At 45.7% G+C, this 25,522-nt stretch overlaps 1 protein-coding gene across 2 annotated transcripts in view; it reads left to right on the forward strand.

The window, feature by feature from the left end:
* PPP4R2 (protein phosphatase 4 regulatory subunit 2) overlaps positions 1-7,538 on the forward strand; it is a 33,686-nt gene extending 26,148 nt beyond the window's left edge. For both annotated transcript variants that reach the window (XM_075713846.1, XM_075713847.1), the window contains 6 exons: positions 629-722; positions 2,195-2,232; positions 2,704-2,778; positions 3,206-3,349; positions 3,943-4,211; positions 5,193-7,538. In XM_075713846.1, the coding sequence (XP_075569961.1) occupies positions 629-722; positions 2,195-2,232; positions 2,704-2,778; positions 3,206-3,349; positions 3,943-4,211; positions 5,193-5,506 (934 nt within the window). In that variant the 3' untranslated portion in view covers positions 5,507-7,538. The remainder of the gene's footprint in view (positions 1-628; positions 723-2,194; positions 2,233-2,703; positions 2,779-3,205; positions 3,350-3,942; positions 4,212-5,192) is intronic.
* Positions 7,539-25,522: the final 17,984 nt, after the last annotated feature.

Below are 25,522 nucleotides of genomic sequence, written 5' to 3' on the forward strand. Positions count from 1 at the left end.
CTTTTAAGTAAGGGTGAAATAGAGTGCAGAATTGTCAGAAAACAGAATGTGTGAATGTGATGCTTATGGATTTATACATCTTACTCTGAGTTTAATTATTTTTACTGAGCTGTTCCTTGATAGATAAGTTGTGGCAAAATAGAGTATTTGTAACAGCTAATTCCGACATTTAATGCTTTTTCTGTAAATGTATTTTGTAAAATGTGAAATAAACTACCAGTTGAGAATTTTTTAGCTCTAGTGTGTATGACTCAAATTTGTTTTGAATCGCTTACCATTTCTGTTCTATATATTTGAATAATAAATACAGTCTTAAACTATTTTACTGTTGATCTGATTTCCTTTTCCTCATTTTAATGAATTGTTGGAGTTGTGGGATGATGTATTTAGGATTCTGCTTAAGAGTTTTGTGGTGGTAAGCACAAAAGACTGCTTTGTTAGCTCGCTGTATGAGACGGGGGAAAAACAAGGCCTTGAGTTACTACCCTATATTGCTAATGATAACAAATTTCAGTACTGTTTTCTTTCTGTCTTCTCAGTAAGGGGGAGGAAGCAATAATGTTGTTGCTTCCTAACAGTCGTACTCATTAAAATAAAATTAAATTGTTATAAATCTATTTCATTGCAGCATCCCCTTCACTATTCAGCGACTCTGTGAGTTGCTGACAGATCCTAGGAGGAATTACACAGGAACAGACAAATTTCTAAGAGGTGTGGAAAAGGTATGTATTTTTCTGAGAGAAAACACAGCTAAACAGTCTCAAGTACCACTTAAATAACTTCTGAATTACTCTCAAAGGTCTGTTGGTTTCATAATGGCTCATAGCTATAGTACAGCTAATAGCTACTCCAAGCATGTGAGTGTTTCACACCTTTAAACATCAAAAAGCAGTTTTAAAATAACTTATTTAAGACAAAAAATAAATCTCAGGGCTGTAACTGTTGTGTTTCCTAATGACTGTGCAGTACTCAAACTGTAGTTTGTGGAGGATGTAATACCACTTATATTGAGTCCTAGCTAGAAATAATCAAATAATCAGCTGAAATAAGTTGATTTTTTTGATCAGGCATTTCCTTCCACATTTGGGTTCAGATTAGATCTAGTAAGTGAAGGAGAAGGGACACCCCTTCCCCCCAGTGTCTTTTGTTTCACTATGTAAATCCTCTTACGTAGAGGACTGTGCCTTCATGAAAGCATACAGATATCAATTAATGGCATTTTATAGCTTTTGTCAGAATGTGGGATCTTTCAAAAGTAGGTAAAAGACTTCCAGGATGTGGTTCCACATAGGAACCTCAAGCCAATTTTGCCATCAAGAAAATCCTACTTGGACTGTTCAGTTGAAGAAAGGTTAACTTGTAAATGGTGTGGTTTTCACTGTTATAGTGGATGCAGTCAGGTGTATTCTTGCAAGTCAAGATGGGAAGGAGATGGTCAGGAATAAATGATGAGACGGGGATTTCACAAACAGTTTCTTTGCCAACAATGAGATCTGTGAAACCACACCTCAGGTTTTATGGAGAACCCTTGTTAAAGTTCATCTGGGTTAATTTAGCTGGCCCTGTGATAAAAGCCCCCCCTGTATAATTGGGCTAAGTATTGATTTGAAGAGACACACTTACTTAATTTTTAAGCTAGGTTTTTAGATGTTAAAATTGATTTAGTTTGGAGTGCAATTGAAGAGGGAGGGGTAGCTAAGCCAAACTTACTGAATTAATCATTATTTCTGCCCTTTGTTTATGTTGGGCCAGAATAATTTAACATTTGAAATATGGCTGTGCCAAAAATAGCTGATAGTGCTTGCATGCTTTTGAATGCAGGACTCGCGTATGAATAGAGCATTTCTCCAGCAATTCAGAAATCTTTCAGCACTTGAGAATACTTCGTTTTCCAGAGATACTTCAGTTAGAAATTACAAACACTTGGGCCTGAGGCTTAATGTGCTGGTCTCGTTATGACAGCAACCCACTTATGAAAGTACTGACTTTGAGTGTAATCATGGCCTGACCGTGTAAAGAGGGAGCAGAGATACTTTTTATGGATCTGTCATCTGCTGGTAGCTTTCAACCCAGTTTTCTGTAGAGATACTTTAACAGATATGGCCAAATTCCTGTAACTTGTTAAGTTTTGGGGTGTTGTCAAGAGCTGAAGCTTCTGTTTCGGAACTCTTAATATGTTGTTTGTGTATTACAGAATGTCATGGTTGTCAGCTGTGTATATCCATCTTCAGAGTAAGTATAATCTTCTTTTTCTTGAAACTTCAAGCTTGTTTTAGTAGAGTAGAGAATGTGCACGTGTGTGTCTAATATATTCCTCTTGCTGGCAGTAACTGTATCCAAAAGACAGCCATGCAGAGTTCAGTTTTCATTATCAATAATGATTTCAACAGTAGTGATAGTGGTCTGCAAGTGTTGCATGTAGCAATTTGGAAATGAACAAACAAGCTTTGGACTCATATATATGGTACAGTTCAGTATTACTCCCAAACACTAAGCTGTTGTTTTATACCATAGCTGGTGGTGGAAAAAACAAATACCCCTCGATAACAGTAGCGCTGTAAATTCATCTCCTAGCCTATAGGTATAAATAGAGAACCCATTGAAGACTGAAAGTGGGGGACTATTTAAGTTTGGGAGGGGAATTCTGTGCAAACAAGCTTAAAGTAATTAAAGTTCCTTTATTAGTAACTTTTTTTTTTTTAGGAAAAATAATTCCAATAGTTTAAATCGGATGAATGGTGTTATGTTCCCAGGAAATTCACCAGGGTACTCGGACAGGTAAGTTCCGTTTTAGGAGTTAACTTTTTCTGGGTAAAAGCAAGGTAGTTCTGGAAAGAGCTGGTTCAGATCCCTTATCATTACCTATTCTGATCCCAAATAGGTAGCCTCAAAAATGGGGTGCAACACAGAATACTGGGGGAGGGAGGGTAGAGGAGGCATGAACATGCACACTGTGGTACTCTATTTGTTGATCTTTTTGTAATCTCATTGTTTAGAATTTTTTTGTTGTTATTTAAAGTTTTTATCATAGCTTGCATGTTGTAGGCAAGGAATTTTTTTTATTCAATATAAAATAGCAAAGTACCTGATCTGTTTTGGTTTTGTTTTGATAACCTTTTAAAGCAAGGTTGTAGCTGCTTTCTACCTATTAAGAGCAAATTACTTTACTAAAAGGATGGGTTAATTTTTTATTGTTATTTTAAAGATCTAATGTAAATGGTCCTGGAACTCCCAGACCAGTAAATCGACCGAAGGTTTCTTTGTCAACTCCTATGACAACAAACGGTTTGCCAGACAGCACGGAACATAAAGAATCAAGCTTGCAGCAGACAGAAGATAAAAAACACAGGTTTGTGAGGAGTAACGTATTTTGAGTTTTTATTATTCTCAGTTATTTTCACTTACATTTTAAAAATATTTTAAAAGAGAGTGGCCATCTAAGGTATGCATAATTAAGTCTTAACATACAAATATCTGCAGCAGGATTTGATGTGTATGTACTACTGTTTGGGCTGTCTAGATAAACTATTAGCTCAAGTTTCCACAGTTGCAGTAGCCACATCTTGTGAGTGTATGGGATGTATAGTAAAAATGAAGACTGTAACAGAGTTCAGGAATCCACAGTTACCATATTTGTGTTGGGATATTAAACTATAACCAGATATGGTAGTTCATAAATGCTTGCCGCTCATCCTGACAGTAGGAGCCGTCTGTAATTTGGACCTGCCCGAGTAGCCTGACCACTCTGCGTTTTCATCGACAGTCAGGTGAAGGAGTGATGGCTTTGAGGTTTTGTTATGTAGTAAGTGACATGAGTTCTACTGTTATCTCTTGTAGAGTGTTTAACTAGAAGTAGCTGCTTTTTCTTTTTTTTCTTAAAGTGTGACAAGATACAGAATGTTTTTCTTCAATAAAAACTACAGCTGCTTTTGTTGTTTGTAGTGAATCACCAGCATCTGAATCGGAAGGTACTCAGAGCAGCCCGGTAAAAAATAAGCACTCTGAAGATGATCCTGCAGAAGCAGAAGGACGTGAGGTAAAAAGACTTAAATTTGACAAGGAAGGGGAAGCCAGAGATGCACCTAACCAAACTGCCTCCAGTGAAGTCTCTCTAGGCATGGGGGAAGACACAGAAACATCCTCTACATCTCAGGATAAAGAAAAAGATGCTACTTGTGCCAGACAGCACTGTACAGAGGAAGAAGAGGAAGGTATTGCAGATTTTATTTTTTTGCTCTGTGCGTTTTCCAAGGAGTTGGGATTTTCTTTGCTGGAGGCCAGTGCTGTTGGGATTGCTGAATGTCTCCAGTTGTGCATAAAGACGAACTGCTTGTTATACTTCAACTTTGCATAACTTGGCAATTCTCCTACTACTACTTTTTTCTTTGTCCTGCATCTCTATATAAAAACCTTATAAAATGGTACTTAAAAGCTTCTTAGGTAGTAAGTTACATGAGGGTGGTAATGATGCACCAAGAATTTGAGAATCCCTACTTAGGGTATCATCAGATGTTCTCATCCCTCCTCCAGAAGGGGGATGCGTCATATCTACATTTGACTGTCTTTATTGTTAATAAATTACTGAAATACAGATATAAAGTTATGTTCTTTCGCTGAGGAGGCTGAGCAACAATCTCTCCAGATCCTATTAGAAGAGTGAAAATTGCCTCACTCTAAGGCAGGCCCTGTACCTAATTTTAAAAAAAAAGATAACTGCAGTGAAGAGACTGATTGATTTTTGTACATATGCTCCAGAGTTTCCTTTTCATATTTATTTTTTGTGGCTCATGTATTTGTAAAATGTTCCTCTAGATCATGATGGATGTGCACTTGAAACAGTAATGTTTTCAATATTTCCAAAAGATTGCTTCTGAAGACAAATGGAGGAACGTGGGGAAGCAAGAACAAGTTACTTGTTTGTTAGACACTGTCTTTATCCACTGAAGCTTAATTAAGTGAAGCTGCCTGTTTAATTAAAAAAATGGACTTTATTTTATGGTGTGTTAGGATAGTTTGGTTATCCTGATGAAGGTGGCTTTACATTTTCTAATAAATTAAATCGGGGATTGTCACTTTTTCCTGTCCTTGGCTGTGTTGTAGAAGTACTGCTCAGCATAGCTGGGAATAGAAAGTAGCAGGATTAAGATCTCTTTAAAAATGCCTTAGTAATACTGTACTTTCGCCGTTTCTAGAGTCCTTCATGTCTCCCAGAAATGCTGGTCCAGACAGAAAAGAGCAAGAAAAAGACACTGAATCCTCAACTGTGAATGAAGACACCTCTGAGGAGAACAATCAAATGGAGGAGTCTGATCAGTCTCAAGCAGAGAAGGATTTACACTCAGATGACAGTGAAATTAGTGGATCTGCCAGTAGTGGAGCTGACTGCAGTGAAACTGAAGAGTTAGGGTCCTATGCTAGTGAAACTCCAGAAATTTCATCAGAGACCCCTATGGAAAACAGCGATGAAGCCACAGAAGCTGCAGATGAACCTATGGAGCAAGACTAATTTAAATACACTTAGATGCAGTATTTTCCATAAGGCTCCGGTTTTACACTGTATAAATAATTTTATGTAATAAAGTGGACCTTTAGTTTTACAAAAAGCAGCAGGTTGTAAAATAAACTTCTTCATGGATTGAACCTTGAAAGAGTTGTACATGATAAGAACTGTGAATACCAGCTCCTTCAGGTCCTGCTTACCGCTGAACTTTCGTTTGGTCAAATCAGTGGTTTGTGTATAGTTTTTTTTATTTAGAATAAAAGTTTTTAAACTGGAAGGTAATTATAATTTTGACAACTTTTTTGGAGATTACCACACCTAGTTGTATGTAAGCAAGGAAGCTTTTTGTCTTGTCTCTTTCTGACAGCTATAGCAGTTACTTCATATTTTGGTTACAGTTTCAACATTTGACATGTGAAATATGGGGTTTCATGCTGGTTTCCAGATTTTTATTTGAATACACACTATGAAACCTTATGTTGTGTGTTTTTAAAATGTGTTACATTTCACACACACATATATGCACGCATGCACACGTATGTGTACCCTCACTGTTCTAAGGGGGAAATGGTATATTTTTCTGTTTCTATAAAAGATAAACACAGCAAATACTTTTTCTATAGGAAAAGACTGCGTTCACCTCTCAAGGCACTTTGTTTTGCCTCTGGAAAACAAACCAAATGAAATCTGGCCCATATGAAACCCTGGAAGTACTGACGTTGTTGAAAACACCAGAGTAAACACATTCCAAGAGAACTGTTCAGATTACAACACTTTTGTATACTTCTGAGGTGCCTGAGTGAAAGGATTTCATTTATTTATGAGAAAATGTGCTTTATGTTGAGAACGCTGTAATCAAAATGTTAGCTTAAACTTTTGTAGAAGAAATGTTTGAAAATATGATAAGAAAATATCTTGGAAGAAATGAACAGGTACTTGCCTTTTTGAGTGCTTCTTGGAGCATTGTGAATATTGTAGAGAAGTCTCAATTATTCTAAGGTGTGTGCAGATGGCATCGGTATGATCACACCACTGTATTGGAAGAATTAATATATGACCGTAGTTATGTACCTGAGCTAAACAACTAAAAGGTTTAGGGGTGCATAGAAATCACCATGATTTGTATAACATTTTGGAAGTGAACTAAATATTTTTGAACATGCTACTTTGACAGCCAGTGTTACTTCTTTTTTTTTTTCCAAACCAGCTCAAAGCACAAACTACTGCTTTAAACTCTCAAATATTTTCCAGTTCCCATATTTAAAGACATGCAAGCTGCAACCTCCCAGTCACAATTACTGGCTGCCAAGTTTATACCTGTTTCTTCAACTGTACCTTTTTGATATTTAGAATTTTTAAATTTCTGTAAAGTAGATTTTTGTAGATTGTAATGAGTGCTCACTGCCATTGTGAAACGGTATATAATTGTATAATTTCTGTGTGTAAACTGAATGCTTGGGCTTTCAATACAGTATTCATATAAAGCAATAAATATTAATGTTATGAAATATCTGAGTACATTTTTATCAGAATTGTCCCTCTTTTGGTTTTAAGTTCACATACCTGAAGTACAAAAATGACCTCTAAAATGCATGCAGATAGTTTCTTGTACTACATGGTATGCTTTGTATCATTTCGGGGAAATCTAGGTTTTGATTAATGCTGGAATAATTTGGCTCAGTTGGAATATTTATTAAGTTATTTCTTGCTGATGTTGCCTATCAAGTTCTAAGCAGACAGGATTCAGGGAGATGCTTGCCAAAAGAAAAAAAAAATCTATTGATTGAGATTCCCTTACAGAAGGAAAATTGTACTTTGACTCATTTGCATTGTGCTTGAGGGTTGGATGTGTATTATAAAATTAAAGGACTGAACCAAACTGTTGAAATTAGGAAAGTTTAAAAATATAGTGACATCTTCTACTTCTCTTTGTGGATTTTTTTTTTAATATTTGCCAATGAGAACAAAATTTTAAAATTTCTAAGTTTAGAGATTTCTGAAATTTTCTTTAGACTGTTTATTTGTGAAGATATTGTCAATAAACTTGTTCTTTAAGCACCCGTGACCTTTCAATATGTTTGTTTTAGCAGCACTAGTGCCACTATTGCAGAGACTTGCAGAAGAACTTTGAGGTATGGTTCCATTTACGTATCTGCCTTTTTTTTTTCCCTAATGGTTAATAAAAATTGAAATTGTGCTTTAACATCACAGTAATCATCTTAATATTAAATGTGTGCCTGCATTTAAAGATTGCGTTTACTAAATCAGGGAAGATTCTTTTTTTAAAATGTCGATTTTTAAAAAAAAAAAAAGCATTTCTTTCTAAGCAGCTGCATTTTGTCAGAGGCCTTACACACCTCCAGATACACAGGCAGCCGCTTTTCTGTGTGCGTGGAGGCGTAGCATTGAATCTATTTTTGGAGCTTGTATTTTTCTAAATCTGGTGGCTTTAAGTTCCATAATTACATACACCCCAGAGCACGTTTTGGTATACAGCCATTCAGACAGAATGGGTTGTTCTGTTTGCATTCATGAAGGAAGTGTGTGGTTAAGGCCCAGAAAACCAGGCAACAGGTGCTCTGTAGTGTTTGTGGGCGTATTTCCTATTAAAAAAATGTATTATATGGGACTAGAATATAAATGGAAAATGTAAAGGAGTTTACTTTTCAGAATACAAGGTGAAGGTCAGCCCTGAATTCTGCTCTTGATATTAAAATTAAGAAATTGCTATCTCAGAAAAGTTGATTTCCTTGAAGTATCTGACATGCTCTGCCAGCCTTGATTCTGAAACCTCAGGGACTCTTTAATGCTTGTAGGAGAGATTGCTTTCTAATATAGCAGGTACTTGGGGTTGTGGAGACTAGTAGGTTGAAGTTAAAATGGTTAAAAAAGATCCTTGAGTCGATTCAGCAAGTGGTGCAGAAGCGGCTGGAACTGGGGGTCAGCTAGGTGCAGCAGGCCCTGCTGGGTGCTCTCCCGCGCCCGTGCAGGAGCCCTGCCCAGGCTCGCGGGGCGAGGGCTGCGCTGTGCAGAGCCTGGCGGCCTTCTCCTGGCCGGAGGAGCCCGGGGCAGCGAGAGCCGCGGCCCTCCGGCCGCCTCTGCCTTGCGTCCTTGCCTGCAGCTGCCTGGGGCTGCGTAACGTGTGGCGGTGAGGATTATCACAGCTTCCTGTAGTGCTAACCAGGTCCAGGACAAATTTGGATTTCTTTTCAAATACTCTTGGATCTACTGCTGGCTTGAACAAAGTAATTTTTTTTTTTTAATATAAAAATTATGTTCTGAGGGCTTCCAAGGCTAAAGCACCTCTGTCTGCAGCACTGAGTCTCTATTGCTTTTTTTTTTTTTAAACACTTCAGCAGGAAATACTCCTAGCTGCAAAAGGAAATTGGAATTGCATTTCAGCTTATGCCTAGCCTAAGGGATGCAGGAAATATTTCTTCTGCTGCTTCAGTCTGTGAGAATTTTCGTATGCGTGGTGTTTTTTACTCCAGCAGTTTACTGAAAAGCCCCATCATGACTCCAGCAAGGTTGTCCTGGGTCTGGTACAAAAGAATCAAACTTTTATTTTTAGCTGCTTTGTTGATTGTATGTGTGTGGGAGAAACAGAGCTGAAGCCTGATAGAATCTCAGTTAAATGAGTTTTCTGTTGCAACAGTTAAGTGGCAACCCAGTGATTAATTACAAAAAAAAATCAGATTTTTTTTTTTTAGGGATGAATGCCTTCTATTGACTACAACTGTACAAAACACCCTTCTGCAATCCTTTGGCATTTTTTATTCATATAGTGCATTTCTAGGAAGAGTTTAAAGGTTATTTGCATCTCAATGTGTCCGAGGTCAATGTTTTTCAGTTAGACAAGCACAAGAAGAGGTATGGATTACCGAAGGCATCCTAGTTACGTCCCTGCCATTACCAATGAGACCCACCTTTTGTCATGTAACTCATAAACTCTTGTTAATCAGAGCTCTTCATCCTCGTTTGCCTGAAGGATGTTCATGCCAGCAAATTCTTTATGGATAGAATGTTCTTTCAGTATCTGCATAGTTTAACTGAAAAGGGTTAGCTCTGAAGTTCGCATATATAGGCTGTATCATGTACCTGTGCATTTGTGCTCTCCGTACTTCAGTACGGTGAATCATTCCGCTGCTCTCCCGCAGACTGGTAGCTATAACAAGTTTATGGCATATTTTGTCTTCATTTCTGTATTTGTGAGCAGGTTCTGGGACACAAGGCACTTTATTTCCAGGATTCCTACAGCCTGTCAAAAAAACATTCATGCCGACAACTGATCTCCTGCAGGCTTAAGTTTTTAGGTTAGGAAATAATCCTGTGTTTTCTTGCTGAAAGAGGATGTTCTGGTTTCTGTGGATAGAAATGGCAGTCATGGTTTGGTTCTGAATGATCTTTTTATGGATGTGAACAAGGCACCTGAAGTCATTCCCCCAGTTTTGGACTATTATTTACCAACTCGTCCGCAAAGTTGGCTGTAAACTGTTGCATTATTTCATTTGTAAGTTGATCCTCTGTCCTCACATTCACTCAGGAAAGCCGCTTTTCTCCATCCACGTTTATTGCAATAAGCTATAGACAAAATTCTTGAACTACTTCTGGCCTTTGGAAATTCTTACCCTGAGTAAGCGGTGACAGAAACTACTCAGGACTGGGCTTTTCCCTGCATGTGTTCTGTGGTCCAATTTATAATTGCTGGACCGTGCCATCGCAGGTAAAGATACGAGAAATTTTGAGGGCCGCTGAACACCGCAAATTTAACAGTGGCTCAGGCTGGTGGTGTTTGATATACGCGTCTTCTGCCGTGGTGATACAACAGGAAACTCTTAAGCATTTAATGGTCCTTACACCTTCATTCCCACCCCTGGCTTGCCGCAGCTTCTCGTCAACGCATGGTGCTCTTTTAGGCAATAAGCGTAAATACCGCACCCTGTTCCCGAGCGAGAGAAGGGGGCGGGCGCGGGGGTCCCCGCGGGGTGGCTGGGGCGCGGGCGGAGCGCTGCCCGAGTGGCTCCGGGGACAAACTCCTGCTGACGGGGTCCGGCACCGTGGGTCCGGCCCTCGGGACCCCCGCAAGGAGACAGCCGCTGCGGCAGACTACAGCTCAGTAAGGGTGTCACCGAGTATTTGAGATAAATCATCTCAGCAGCAAATTAAGCTGTCGGTCCTCATCTCGTCCTTCTCACCTTCCACGCTATGGAGAACGCGCCTGGTGACCAACTTCCTGCTAGCGATTCTCCGGTGCAATGGAAACCCTGTTATTTTACCCTGCCATCCCTGTTTTGTGCCTGCGAGACTAAACAAGCCGCATTCCCCCAGCCTGCCCCGACAGTGTGTGGTGCTCTGAGCCAGTGCTCTTCTCCCATTTGTCTCCCTCATCCTCAAGTTGCTGTATCCAAATCAGGACACGGTTCGCCAGCTGGGGCCTCCCAAGCAGTGCGGAGTAATGCCTCCCCTGCGTTGTGTATATGTTTCAAAGCGATATTTGACCGTATTCAATTTGTGGTCCAGCATCATCTCCAAGTCATTTTCTGCCCAAGTTGTTTCTGAGCCATGATGTCCCGTGGCATAATTTGATTTTGCCTGAAAGTGTACTGCTCTGCTCTTGTCTCCCTCTAGCTACATCTTGCAAGCTTTTGTACCCTTCCCAACTTTTTTCTTTTTTTTTTTTTTTTTTTAGATTTCTTTGGATTCTCATCTTGTTCCATAAGGTCTTTACAAGTGCTTCTCCCTTCACTGTGCTCTGCCTGTACTCGCAGGGGCACTTTGTGCTACAGTGCTCTCTTGTTAATAACAGTCTGGAACAGAACTGGACCCAAAGCAGATTCCTGTGGGATTCAAACTGATCTTAAATTGTGCGCTAGGGCCTTCAGAGAGGGAAGCGTACCTTGGTATTAACAGAAACAGCTCGTCCTGGGTTTCATGTGAACCGTAGCAGGCAGCAGCTCCGACCTGCAGCTCCCGTCCCTCACCGTGACACTCGTGTTCCCAGACAGCTTTAGCACCGTTCACCTCTCGCTGTCACTGCAGCCTCTCGCAATAATCTGGTAGAGAGAGGCCCTGGGACCGTCCAGCAGCAGATCTACGAACGCTCGTGAAACTGGCCTTTGCAATGCGCTGGTGGTAGAACTGGGAAAGCTGCCTGGCCATCAGTAGCTCCCTCTCCTGCCGTGGGCTCTGCGGTTGTTCCAGAGGTGCCCAAAAAGTCGTCTTGGTCCGCTTGTTAATGTTCACACCCCTCTGAACGTTGGTCACAAAAGAGGACTGAGGAACGAGAGCTCAAGAGTAGGATGGGGCAGAGGGGTCTCCTTGAGCGTTTATTTCTTGACCGCCCACTTTTGTGCAGCTGAACAATTCAGTTTTCTTCGAAACACCTGAAAAAAAAGACTTGAAACAGGCTGCAGACTGGCAAACAGTCCTTCTGGAAGTTGTTTTATAATCTTGTGGAAAACAAAATAACGAGCGTAAAGAAAGGCTGACGGGAAAGCAGAGCGTTCTCAGTCAGCAACAGATATATATATATCTCTGTTATATATCTATATAAATAGATGTGCTGCGATAACCAGAACGGAGGCAGCGAGCCCGGCAAAGCACGGCTTGCGCTGCCGTTGAGGTCGCCGAGCACACGCACTTCAACTTGCAGGCAGAAGGACGTGGATTCCTTGGGTAGGTGAGCAGGGAGAGAAAATGTCCGTGCAAGCTCGTTGCCATAATGGGAAACCTGAGAGCGGACGATGTGGAGCTGCACTCTGGAACAGCGGAGCAAAGCGCCAGGAAGAATTTCCACTTGTGCCGTAAGTGGAAACCTGCATTCGCCTGCGTTCCCCTCACGATAGACGGGACTCAGCCGCCCGGCAGAACCGCAGCAAGGCCAGCCTGGAGGTCAGAGGCTCTCTGTTGCGCAGCAGCAGCTAAATTTCGGTCTGCCAAGCAGAGGAGAAGTCTGTGACAGCTGACAGGGACAGTAACGCTGCTCCGACCCGTGCCAAGGAAGGCCTGGCAAACCCTCCACACCTGCAAGCAGCGCTCCTGCTTCCGAGCAATATGGTTACGGGCAAGGAGATGGGCGCGGGAGCAGGCCAGCCCTTGCAGATGCCTTCTGAGGAGCCAAGGTGTAGCCCAAGAGCGACAAATCTGATAATGAAACTCATACGCGACTTGATTGTTATGTAAACCCTTATGATATATGTGACGTATACATATATAGCAGCTTATTAGGGAAGTATGAAGTAGGCTGGCATTTGTCAAAGAGACAAGCTTATCTTTAAGCTATGTAACTCACCTGCAGCCCTGCGCCCAGCTCGGGGCCCTCGGCACCAGCAGGACATGGAGCTGCTGGAGTGGGGCCGGAGGAGGCCACCAAAATGCCCCGAGGGCTGGAGCCCCTCTGCTGCGGGGCCAGGCTGGGGGAGCTGGGGGTGCTCAGCCTGGAGAGGAGGGGGCTGCGGGGAGGCCTGAGTGCGGCCTGGCAGTGCTGAGAGGGGCCTGCGGGAAGGGGGGGGCAAGCTTTTAGCAAGGCCTGTTGGGACAGGACAGGGAGTGATGGGTTTAAACTAGAGAAGAATGGATTTAGACTGGAGATAAGGAAGAAATTGTTTACAGCGAGGGTGGTGAAGCTCTGGAAGGGGTTGCCCAGAGAGGTGGTGGAGGCCCCATCCCTGGAACCATCCCAGGCCAGGCTGGCCGGGGCTCTGAGCACCCTGCTCTGGTTAAAGCTGTCCCTGTCGCTGCAGGGGCTGGGCTGGGCGAGCTCTGAAGGGCCCTTCCAGCCCAAAGCACTCCATGATTCCATGATTCTATAACTAATCACTTCAAGCTCTTCCTAAACGTCAAATGTGTACTTAAAGGAAACTTAGAGCCTCATTAAAGAACTTGGCAAATACCAAGTCGGCAAAATTGGTCCCTGAAAAGACCCAACAGCTGGGAAGCACAATCAGGGTGAGGGTCTCCTACCGCCCACGGCCACCAAAGACCACCAGAGACCCCCGGGCATGCGCAGAAGGAAATGGTGACTTAGTAGTAAAGATTTGGTGATAAAAATAGTAACTCCGGGCTGATATGTATAAGGTAGGCGTATCCCCGGTAACGGTGCGTACAAACGCTGCAGAAGTTATTCGCCGGTGTGCTTGATTCGTGGAAATATTCCACCTTGCACCCGGCGCCGAATGAAGCGGTATCTCCTCTACAAATTATATCAGTTTTGAGAGGCTTATTTCAGGTCAGGAAGGGAGGGCTGGGCCGGGGGAGCCGCCCCGGAGCCCCTCCTGCCCGAGAGCCCGCGGCCCCCGCCGGCAGCCCCGGCCTGCGCGGCCTCCCCGCGCCCTCTCCCGTCCCGCCGGCGGGGGGCCCGCCACACGCTCCTCGCCGGCCCGGCAGCGGGGACGGGGCGGGACGGCACGGGACGGGACGGGGCCCGGCAGCGGGGACGGGGCGGGACGGGACAGGACAGGACGGGACAGGGCCCGGCAGCGGGGACGGGGCGGGACGGGACGGGACGGGACGGGACAGGACGGGACGGGACGGGACAGGGCCCGGCAGCGGGGACGGGACGGGACAGGACGGGACGGGACAGGACGGGGCCCGGCAGCGGGGACGGGACGGGACGGGACGGGACGGGATGGGACGGGACAGGGCCCGGCAGCGGGGACGGGACGGGACGGGACGGGACGGGGCCCGGCAGCGGGGACGGGATGGGACGGGACGGGACGGGGCCCGGCAGCGGGGACGGGACGGGACAGGACGGGACAGGACGGGACGGGACAGGGCCCGGCAGCGGGGACGGGGCGGGACGGGACGGGACGGGGCCCGGCAGCGGGGACGGGGCGGGACGGGACGGGACGGGGCCCGGCAGCGGGGACGGAACGGGACAGGACGGGACGGGACAGGACAGGACAGGACGGGCCGGGGCCCGGCAGCGGGGACGGGACGGGACGGGACGGGACGGGGGACGGGACGGGACAGGACGGGACAGGGCCCGGCAGCGGGGACGGGACAGGACGGGACGGGACGGGACAGGACGGGACGGGACGGGACGGGACGGGACGGGGCCCGGCAGCGGGGACGGGAAGGGACGGGACGGGACGGGACAGGACGGGACGGGACGGGACGGGACGGGACGGGACGGGACAGGGCCCGGCAGCGGGGATGGGACGGGACGGGACGGGACGGGACGGGACGGGACAGGGCCCGGCAGCGGGGACGGGACGGGACGGGACGGGACGGGGTCCGGCAGCGGGGACGGGACGGGACGGGACGGGACGGGGCCCGGCAGCGGGGACGGGGCGGGACGAGACGGGCCGGGGCCCGGCAGCGGGGACGGGACGGGACGGGACGGGACGGGACAGGACAGGACGGGACAGGGCCCGGCAGCGGGGACGGGGCGGGACGGGACGGGGCCCGGCAGCGGGGACGGGACGGGACAGGACGGGACGGGACGGGACAGGGCCCGGCAGCGGGGACGGGACGGGACAGGACGGGACAGGACGGGACAGGACGGGACGGGCCGGGCCGGGCCGGGGCCCGGCAGCGGGGACGGGACGGGCAGGGCGGCGCGGGGCCGCCGGCAGAGGGCGCCGCCGCCTCGGTAACGCGCAGCGGCGCCGCCGCCATTTTGCGTGCCGGCAGCGGGGCGGGCGCGGCGGCTCCTCGGGCGGCGGCAGCGGCCCCGGCCCGCCAGCCCCGGGTGTGTCCGTCCCGGCGGCTCCCCGCCCCGGCCCGCCAGCCCCGGGTGTGTCCAGGTGGGCGCGCAGCTCCCCTCCGCAGAGAGGGAGAGCGGGGGAGGAGGGGGCACAGCTCCGGACGGCGCCTGAGGTGCGCTGGGCAGTGCCGCTGGCGGAGAGGTCAAAGAGGTGGAGAGGATGGGGGGGATGAGTTAAACGCGGGGGGGACGGGGACACACACGACACTACACACACGGGACGGCCAGTCATAATTTTCTGTATTTGCATCGGAAATAGCCTTAAATCTTCAGTTTAGCGGCATGCGATGAGACGTGAAACAGAGCCGCTGCAGCCACCCTGTCAAAGAGCCCCGCTCTCAAGTGCGGAGAAATTAAACTGGCTTCTCCCAGATCAGGAGATGAGCTTCCAAATTAAAGCAGATTTTTTTTTTTTTTTTTAAACTAACAAACCAGGGACACTTTTATAATTGTACATCTTGCCCCTTTTAGAGTCACACCTTTGCAAACTTTCCTCTTTACCCTGCACCCTTATTTCAAGCGGCAGTTGAGCCGTTTCTGCATTAATCTCGTGGCTCCAGGAGATGGGGCTTTAGAATACACAAATGCTACGATACGCGATAGGGCTATCGGCCGGAAAGATGAGTGTTGCAAAAGTTTTTGCTCCTTCTTGGCCCAAAGTTGGAAAGTACCGTAACTTTGTTACCGCATCTGCAGGTTACAACAGGTTGAAGGTGGAATCCCTGTTTCCCTGAGCGGGACTGATCCTGTTCCATGGCAAGCGTGCTGCTAGCAGCTGGGCAGGGAATCGAGGGCTGCAGCGCACCACACCTGCACCATTTCCCGGCCTCTAGACCCCCATGGGCTTCCTCTCTGCGGCCCCCGAATCGCGCACACCATTGCAGCAAGGCTGTGGATGTGGAAGAGTTCTCATGAAATCAGTCTGAGTAACAGAAAGCTTTTCAGCATGATCTGTTCTCTTTGCCCATAGTGCTTAGGAAAAGGAGTTACGGATTTAGATGACCATAGGGAAAGAGACCAGCTGCTGGTGTCGTCGTAAGGGTGAGTGATGCCCTGCAATAGCTCACCTGGCTTTCTCAAAGCCCCTCTCCCCACTTTCTTCCCTGTGATGGAACCCAGCTCTACGTTTTGGGGTGGACTAAATGACTTCTTCCAATGATTTCTACCTCTAATTTTCCACTCCCCCCACCCCATACGTCCACATTTCTGGAAGGTTTCTGTTTTATTGGGCTGAAGTTTCCCTGAGCTGGTTCAGTGCAGTTGGTGGTAGGAAGGTACGCAATTGAGCACTTGCCCTGCCCTTGGAATCAAAATACATCAAATCCAGAACCTCAAATCTGAGGTTCAGATGCAGTCGCTGGGAAGCTGAGGATGACTCCTGCAAGGAATTATATGGTAAATGAGAGATTAATTGGTCTGCTTTTTCCTTCTCCAGGTGGTTTCTTTTTATCTCTTATTTTTGGTACCTAAAGCCTTTTCCAGTCTAGTTTCAGAAGAGACATGATAAAGCTCAGTTACTGGAGGTGTTTAAGATAATTCTGCTCTCTAATGTACTTGCCTTTCAGGATTGGTTTTTTTTCCCCTGATGTTCATCATAAGCTTTCTTTATTCCACCCCATTTCCCCAAGATATACTTAAAGGTGTCCTAATTCTTCTAACAGACATCTAGTTTTGAGTGCCAGGCCTTTCCCTTTGGGGCCGCTCCCCTCGAGCGTTTCATATTTACTCTTTATCTTTGCTCACAAATGAGTCCCAGTGACTTCAGGTGCTCTCTTCTGAACCCCTGGGCCCGTGTTGCATTTTATTAACAACTTGTAAAGATGCTAAGGAGACATGCTGGGTTCTCCATGAAGTAAAGGACTGTTTATGTGTGAGACAGGGAGAGACTCCTACTTCCCACCGGCGTCACTTATCTCCCTGAGAATCTTAGCAAGGAGTGACTGGCCCTGTTTGCATGGGCCTCCCTCCCGGCCGTTACCACACCCGAGATCTTGCCTTGGGATGTTACGATGCCGGGGCCTCCTCACGCAACAACAGTCCCTTGTCAATGACTGTCTGCACTCCGTGGTTTATTCGAGGAGTGATTCATGTAAATTCCTGAACAACGCTGGGTGCAGGAGGTTGATATGTGTTTTTTCCTGCCAAGGTGACTGCTCTGATCGCTGGGCTACCGGGTGATGCCCAAACTTTCTCTCTTTTTTTTTTCTGGACTCATACAACCTTGACTCTTTGCTTATACAAGGGATAAATTAAACTCATGTGGACAAGAAAAAACTTCTGTTATTAGGAGGCACTTCTTTCTATATAATAGTGTAATTTACAACAAAATCTACTTAACAACAAAAGAAATGGCTTGTTTTCTTGATGCTCTAGGAATACCAGAATAGATCTGTGCCTCTTGGAGTCTTACCAGCTTCTTTCTACTTCTGTTCTTTTGATTATTTATTCCTTTCTGCATTCTTTTTGACTTTCAACTCAGTCAAAGAGCTGTGCTCCGTGCACCGAAGGCCCTCGTCTTCAGATCTCTTTCTGACTGCAGGTCTTGGCTATCTTGTTTAAATGTATGTATTCAAAGTGGCCTGTGTGTGGCAAAGACCAGAACTAGGTGCAGAGCCTCTGCTTAGAGATCTGGCAGTACCGCTGCTAAAATACCCCACAGAAAATGGAAGTCTTGACTGTGTGATCTTAAAGGGGGTTGTTCTCTAAACACAGGAGTTTTGCACTGCCAAGGCATTATTGCAGGACTCTGTTGGTTCACAGAACCCTTAGGCAGGCTTTCTCAGTCAGGGTGAATGCCCTCCATAGGCACATGTAGCTATCTTGTATATCTGTGTATGAATATGGAGAGGTGTGACCTTTTCGAGCTAAGTTACTCTGCAGCTGCTAAATAATCCGCTTTTAAACATAAATATTTTCTTCCCATCCATTTAAATGTTTGCCATGGGAATTTCACCGTTATATATTCTTAAATGCTTACATAATTTTTAAATAATAAAATGAACTTCCAATGTAGGAGCTTAATGAAAAACATTAACGCAATGTTCTCATTTTCATAAGAAATCTTCCTAAGAGGGTCAGTATATAGCTGTATGTTTTGTAGTGCCTAGCAATAAACCCTCAGACATTTACAAAATAGGCTAGTCACGGTTTTCTGTAGTAACACAAATAAAACTAGAAATTGAAAAAAACAGTTCCTCAATGAAAAATTGAGGACTTTGAAAACAACCCTTCACATGAGTGTGCAGTAGGGACCTTCCCTATTAACATCTAATTTATTTCAGCTGGGAGTGTGTCTGTCAGCTGGTAGCAATGCAAACTCATCAGTCTAGCAGGACTGCAGTAGGATAAAAAGAGGCTGGGCCTCTTATGGCTCTGAGAGTGCTGGTGGCTTTTGCAGTTTCTCTGCAGGTAAGGATAATGGCTGATAACTCCTCTTTGAGCCTACCTCTCTTAATAGAACCTGAGCTACTGTTTTTAATTTGATGAAATCTGTTTTAACCAGAAAGGAAGCTTTGTGATGTGGTGAGATCTGGTGCATTCATGAAATGGCTGGGGTGCTGACCTAGTAAATGAAAGATGTGGTTTTGGGAGAGGAGAGGCTTCTATGTAACACTATGTAAGAGTGCCTTATACCTTTAGGGTGTAGCATTAGGTACTTTTTGACAAAGGGGGGGACTTTCAACCTTGGCCTCCTGTCCTTGGTAGCGTGGTACCCTGTGGGAAATGGGAGGGCTGTGGGGTAGTGTAATGAAGAGCATCTACTCCTTAGCGATGGGGGATGCGTGCTCCCCTCTAAGGGAGCAGCAGGCAAGTAGTCCAGCTCTGAAATTACTCCAGCTGAATTTGAGCTGAGTAACTCTGGGCTGACTAGAGCTTCAGATCAAGGACTCCCCCTGTTTTAAAATGGATGAAAAGAGCAGTGCCTATTGTGCAGTAGCTGTTTGAACTTAAGCCACTGTCATCTTGTAGGAAACTGCAATAGCTTATAGAGTGCAACAGCTTCAGGGAGCAGTATGGCTTTGATCAGCTTTTGTTAATGAGCAAAGCAGCTAATTACACTCACCTTCCAACAGAAGTATCTCTTTCTCATGAGACACTAGCAAGCAGTTTTGTAGTGGTTTCTCACGTCTAACACAGGACTGTTGTGTTACCACTGGGTCACACAGGAAAAAAGTATTGGGTGATCTCCTTGGGGAGGTGAAGTACAAAAAAAAAAAAAACCACCACCCCACAAAAAACCCCCCAAACCATGTGGCTACCACTGAGAATAACAAATAATTTTGGTATTGTGCAGGTGAACTAAAAAAGTGTAGGCAGATGGACAGATGAGCTCTTCTCTAGGCATGTGGTACATCTGTGCTCTCCAAAACAGCGGTGCAAGGAATGTCAGAGCTCAGTGTAAGTGAACTGGCCAGGGCAAGCTATATAGCAATTCTTACTTTCTATGTGGTGTCTGGCTGTTAGATCTGGCTTTGGTTTCTTTTTAGTGTTATTTTTAACTGTGATTCTGGTCAGTTCCTAACCTGCAGGACTAAATGACCAGATTTTGCTCTTTCCAATTGAGCTGTAAAAAAAAAAGTTCATCTGGGACAGCAGCAGCTTCAACTTGTGTGTACACCCGAAGACAAACTGGATTTGATCTACAAACTGTAAAAGGGTCTTAGACAGGAGTGCTGAATTCTCTTGCATGGCGTTAATTAAAAAGTCTGAGAAAAGTCAGCCAACCTCCCGTGGCTAAAATAATTTCCCCATGTAGCACCTTCTGCAGGGATAAATTTCTATTGCAGCTGTATCGTTCTTCTGCAATTAGTGGCAGACTGCTAGCTGTGGTGTTTGGCACTCCTGTGCGTGCTCTCGGTCTGAGAATGGAGCTGAACTGTGTGATCTGATAATGCAAGGCCTTGTCCCTTTTCTTGTGGTAGGTATTTGCACTTGCGGATGTCCTAACGTTTCTCTGGAAACTTGCAGTCTGATTCCAAATGCTACTTAGCTGCACTTCTGCTGTAGCAGTCTCTGCCTGGGACTCACACTGGTACATACATGTTAGCAAATTAGCTTCTGCCATCAGACTGCCTGATACGGTGCGTGCTTTATGTGTGAGTTTGTGGGAGAACGTGCTGCTCTACGGTCTCTCCCCCTTTCCCACCCACCCCTGGAATTCTTTAGCACAGACTAAACTGGAGAGGGCATGACAGCTAGCACTGGACAGATGTTACAAGCAGCTGGTAGTAAACTAGCACTTTGAATGATCTATGGACAAAATCTGAGAGGTCAACCGTAAGATCTTTGATCAGGCAAACTCACTTGAAGGGCAGACTTGACAGGAATGCAGGATTAAGCCTGACAATAAAAGTAGTTTCTAAAACTTTCTCTTCCTAGCAAGCTTTAATGTGGAACTCCAAGTCTTGGCATGTTTTAAACCTTGTGTTTTCTTCCATAAATAATACAGAGCAAATGTTTTGTGCAACTGCATTTAAAAGAAGTGTAATTCTATGTTGGAGTCTGCCGCTTTTAAAAACGGAAGTATTTATTCAATGGTGAACTTGTCTGATTGTGGCTGTGCAGCCTCCCTTTGGCTGGCTAGTAGTTATAAGCGGTCGCTCCAGTGCTTGCACTCTAGATAAAACTTGTATGCATCTGGTAATTTGTAAGCTTGTGGGAAGACTGGGCAGTGTTTTTGTGTGGGTGTGTTTGTGGGTGTTTTCTTTTTTTTTTTTTAAACAGCATTACTTAAACTAAGACAAGCTTTGTAGAAGTGTAATGAGAACATTGTAATGCAGGAGAGGGGTAAGACAAAGGGAAGGGGAAACTGGAGATGGGGGAGAAAAGGTATAGGTAAGTCAAATGGTTTGTGGCAGAGTGGGGATCCAAGCATGTTACTTCTGAGTGTGGTGGGTTGACCCTGGCTGGATGCCAGGTGCCCACCAAAGCTGCTCTATCGCTCCCCTCCTCGGCTGGACAGGGGAGAGAAAATATAACAAAAAAGCTTGTGGGTCAAGATAAGGATAGGGAGATCACTTGGCAGTTACTGTTGCTGGCAAAACAGACTCGACTTGGGGGAAATCAGTTTAATTTATTGCCAATCAAAACTGAGTAGGGTAATGAGAAATAAAACCAAATCTTAAAACCCCTTTGCCCTACCCCTCCCATCTTCCTGGGCTCAACTTCACTCCCGATTTTTCTCTCCCTCCTCCCCCCGAGCAGCGCAGGGGCACAGGAATGGGGGTTGTGGTCCGTCCATCACACATCGTCTCTGCCGCTCCTTCCTCCTCAGGGGAGGGCTCCTCACACTCTTTCCTGCTCCAGCATGGGTCCCTCCCACAGCAGACAGCCCTCCATGAACTGCTCCAGCATGGGTCCTTCCCCGGGGCTGCAGCTCTTCACGCACTGCCCCAGCGTGGGTCCCTCCCATGGCAGACAGCCCTCCATGAACTGCTCCAGCGTGGGCCCTTCCCAGGGGCTGCAGCTCTTCACGCACTGCCCCAGCGTGGGTCCCCCATGGGGTGCAGCCCCTCAGGAGCAGCCTGCTCCAGCGTGGGTCCCCCGCGGGGTCCCCAGCCCTGCCACCAACCCTGCTCCAGCCTGGGCTCCTCTCCCCACGGGGCCACAGCTCCTGCCAGGAGCCTGCTCCAGTGCGGGCTTCCCATGGGGTCCCAGCCTCCTTGGGGCACATCCCCTGCTCCGGCGTGGGCTCCTCCCCGGGTGCAGGGGGATCTCTGCTCCCCGGGGGCCCCCATGGGTGCAGGGCACAGCTGCCTCGCCATGGGCTGCACCAGGGCTGCAGGGGAATCTCTGCGCTGGCACCTGGAGCACCTCCTGCCCTCCTCCTGCACTGACCTTGGGAGCTGCAGGGCTGTGCCTCTCGCATATTCTCACTCCTCTGTCTGGCTGCAATTGCACAGTTTTGGTGTGTGGGGTTTTTTTCCCCCACTGTTCTTAAATATGTCATCCCAGAGGTGCTACCAGTGTTGCTGCTGGGCTCGGCCTTGGCCAGCAGTGGGTCTGTCCTGGAGCCGGCTGGCGTTGGCTCTACTGGACGTGGGGGAAGCAGCTTCTCACAGAAGCCACCCCTGTAGCCTCCTGGCTACCAACACCTTGCCACACAAACCCAATACACTGAGTAATGAATGCTTTGCTTCCCAGAACTCAAAGCATGAAATACTGTTATAACATTACCCTGTCCTTAGCTGTCAACAGGCATGAGGCTGTTCAAAGGATCTGCATGTGTCCGTGCGTGGTGTTTGCTAATCTAAGTCTACTGCAAATGGATGGAGGAGCTGGTTAACTTCTTGTGTGAAAGGTTATTCTGTAGCTGAAATTGCTTTAGGTGGCTCAGCTGTATTTTGTCAATAAAATGTGCCATCAGTGGAGGAATTGGCAGTAAAGTAGCTTCTGTGTGCTTGTAAATGGAAAGCACGTTTGAAGGGCGGCAATAGAGTATTTGGTAGATGCAGTCAGCAATTGTATCATTACAAAGTCTATTTTCTGGGATTTAGAATTTGAATGTGTTTAATTGCAATGGGCTGATATGATTTACAGCTTGGATGTGATTCTTTTTTCATCTATTTTGGCTGGTGTAAAGTGAACCGTGTGATGCATATGAGTTGCTATGCTACAGAGTTCAGCGAAGGGAAAGAAAACAGAGTGCGTTCCTAATATATTTATGTATGTGTTGGGAATACACCCTGTAACATCGCTGTAAAAGTATATTGAATGTTTGGGGGGCGGGGGGTGGTTTGGCATGGTATGTGATATCAAGTCTTTTCCATTCTAGGTAGATGAGATGGAAGGAAGGATCTTGCCAAGTGGTGAACTTCTCATAAACTTCAGCGAGTTTTAGTCTTGATTTCTGTCCCCAACTTAAACACATGGGCCAGGTTGATCCTTGGTGTAGCTCTACTTTTTGAAAGGGCAATCAGAACAACTGGTGGTAGTAATGCTGTAGGCTGATGCTTGTGCTTTTTTTTTTTTAAGCCTCTGGTTTTTTAAGAGTGAGAAAGGATGGCCTTGAAGGTAAGGCATGGTGAATCAAGAGATCTATATGTGCTTTTTGGTTCTGACAGACTCTCTCTGTGACTTGGGGCAAGCTTGGGTTTTTTGTGTGTGTGGTTGTGTTTGTGGCTTTTTTGTGTGGTGTGTGTTTTGTTTCTTTTTTTTTCTTAAATTTGCCTGCTTCTAGCTTGTCCCATCTATTTAGACTGTATTGACAGGGACCTACAGGCTTTTTCTGCATGGTGTGTCCAGCACAGTAAGGCCTGATCTTGGCTGGGATCTTCAGGTATTATCGTAGAACAAGTGATCTTGAACAGTGTTTCAACAGGTCTTATCTGTCCACACAGAGTAGGATCCTATTTCTAAAGGACCTCTTCCGAAGGTTATGTCAGAGTAGCATGCTCTAGTGTGCATGGAGGGAAATAGCAAAATATTGTCACTTAAAGCTTCCATCTGATCTTGATTAGCTATATCATGTTGGCTATTTCGATCCATTTGTGCAGTAAGGGATACCTTGCCCATATTTGAAAATTGGCCTTTGAAATCCTACTGTACCACTAATTCTTCATCAGTGTTTATGAAATGATGTCACTAGTTGATAGAAGTATTAAATATACTGTAGTTGGGCCATGTGAAAACTTCTGAGTCAGTCCAATGGTACATGTGTGTCTCGTACAAAGTAACTCAGGGTCACTCTTGGATACTATTTTAATCATTCTGCAAAGGGTTCTGTGGGCCAACATCCCACGGTGCTGGCCTGCAGAAAAATAAATGACTGTTTTTTACAGCTTGTTACCATTGCAAGGCAACTTTTAAAAATGAGCCGAGACTGCTGCCTTGCTGAGCTGCCATGCAGGGCACAGAGTTAAGATCATCTTGCTGACCCTTTTCCGTGGGCATAGGGATGTGCCCAGGCTCTGTTGTGGCCGTGGTTCTGTTGATCACTTCTCTCTGCTGTAATAGAGTGGTGGGAGGGGGCTGGCTTTGAGCAAAATGGATAGATTTGGCTGTGGGTGGAGATGCTGTTGCCACCTCTGGCTTTATCTGTTCTTCCTGCTAATCTCAGCCCTGAGTAGCAGTAACTTGGGTAATCTGTGACACAGAAGATCTGTTTATTTAGCCTTTTCTTTCTCTTTTTTTTTTTTTTCAGACTTAGCTCTGTATTGAAGTCCTGAACACAGATGTGCTCTGGGGTACGTTGTACAAGCAAGGTGGCTGTCCTCAGTTTGATGTTTTGGTGAGTGCTGCCCTGCCTGATGATAAAATGACAGGATTATGGAACAGCTGTGTTACCTCACTGCAGGGAGGGGAAAAGGGGTGGTTTTGTGAAAACTGCTGGCGGATCAAGTATCTGTTTAATACCAAGTAACTTAAAATAAAAATGATATCTGTTTAGACTAGGGAATTGATTCAAGGAATATGGAAATATTAAAACAAATCCCCATTATATTTTTGCATGAACCTTCAGGAAATAGATTTGTTCTTTGCAGTTTACATGTGTAGTAAGACCTTGGTTTTTATCATACAAGCTTTTAATGATTTTTCTTGTTGCAGTAGAGTGTAGGCTTGTTAGCTTAAGGATGGAAAGGATTAATATATTCGGTTTATATTCATGAAGTACCTAGCAACCTCAGCCAGAGATCAGGGCTCTTTCATGTAAGATTTTATGCAGGTTTCTAAAAGAATAGTAAAAAGTCCTTCTACCACACTGTGCAGTTTATCAGTTTCCTACAGCTTAAGACCCAGACCGCTTCTGAGCGCGTGTGTTCAATGAAGGTTTAAATCAAGTGCAAGTGATACTGTGTAGGAATATCAAATGAAAAACTAGTTTGATGTCAGCAGTTTTGACCAATGTAGAATCACTTTTAGCTTTTGTACAAAAGCAGCAGCCAGTTTAGTACTCTGACTACCTGGAAAAAAGAACACGCTCTGTGAAGTGGGGAGGAGAGCTTTGAGTAAGTATTTACTCACTTGCAAGGCAAGGTGTTTAAGAACTGTAATAAGAGGGATGGACAGACTCTCCCAAAAGCATAAGTTTATGTTTTTCTAATCCACAGGATACCACAAGAGCAGTGATAAAATAGGTGTGGGGTGGGAAGAAGAATTGGCATGTTAGCTGTAGATGAAGCATTTAGTTATCCACTGGAGGAGTGTGTCTAGGTATGTCTGGAGAGCCGAGTGTGTCGAATGAGGCTGAATCTGGCAGTCCCTGCAGTGACTTGGCCCATGTGCAGGCCAGGGAGGGCATGGTACCCGTTTTTCCTGGGGCTTACCAGGAAGGAGGAAGCACCCTCCTCTGCTTGGTGTTGGTGGCCTAGCACCTT

Source organism: Pelecanus crispus, chromosome 7 (assembly GCF_030463565.1).
Source record: "Pelecanus crispus isolate bPelCri1 chromosome 7, bPelCri1.pri, whole genome shotgun sequence".
NCBI lineage: Eukaryota > Metazoa > Chordata > Aves > Pelecaniformes > Pelecanidae > Pelecanus > Pelecanus crispus.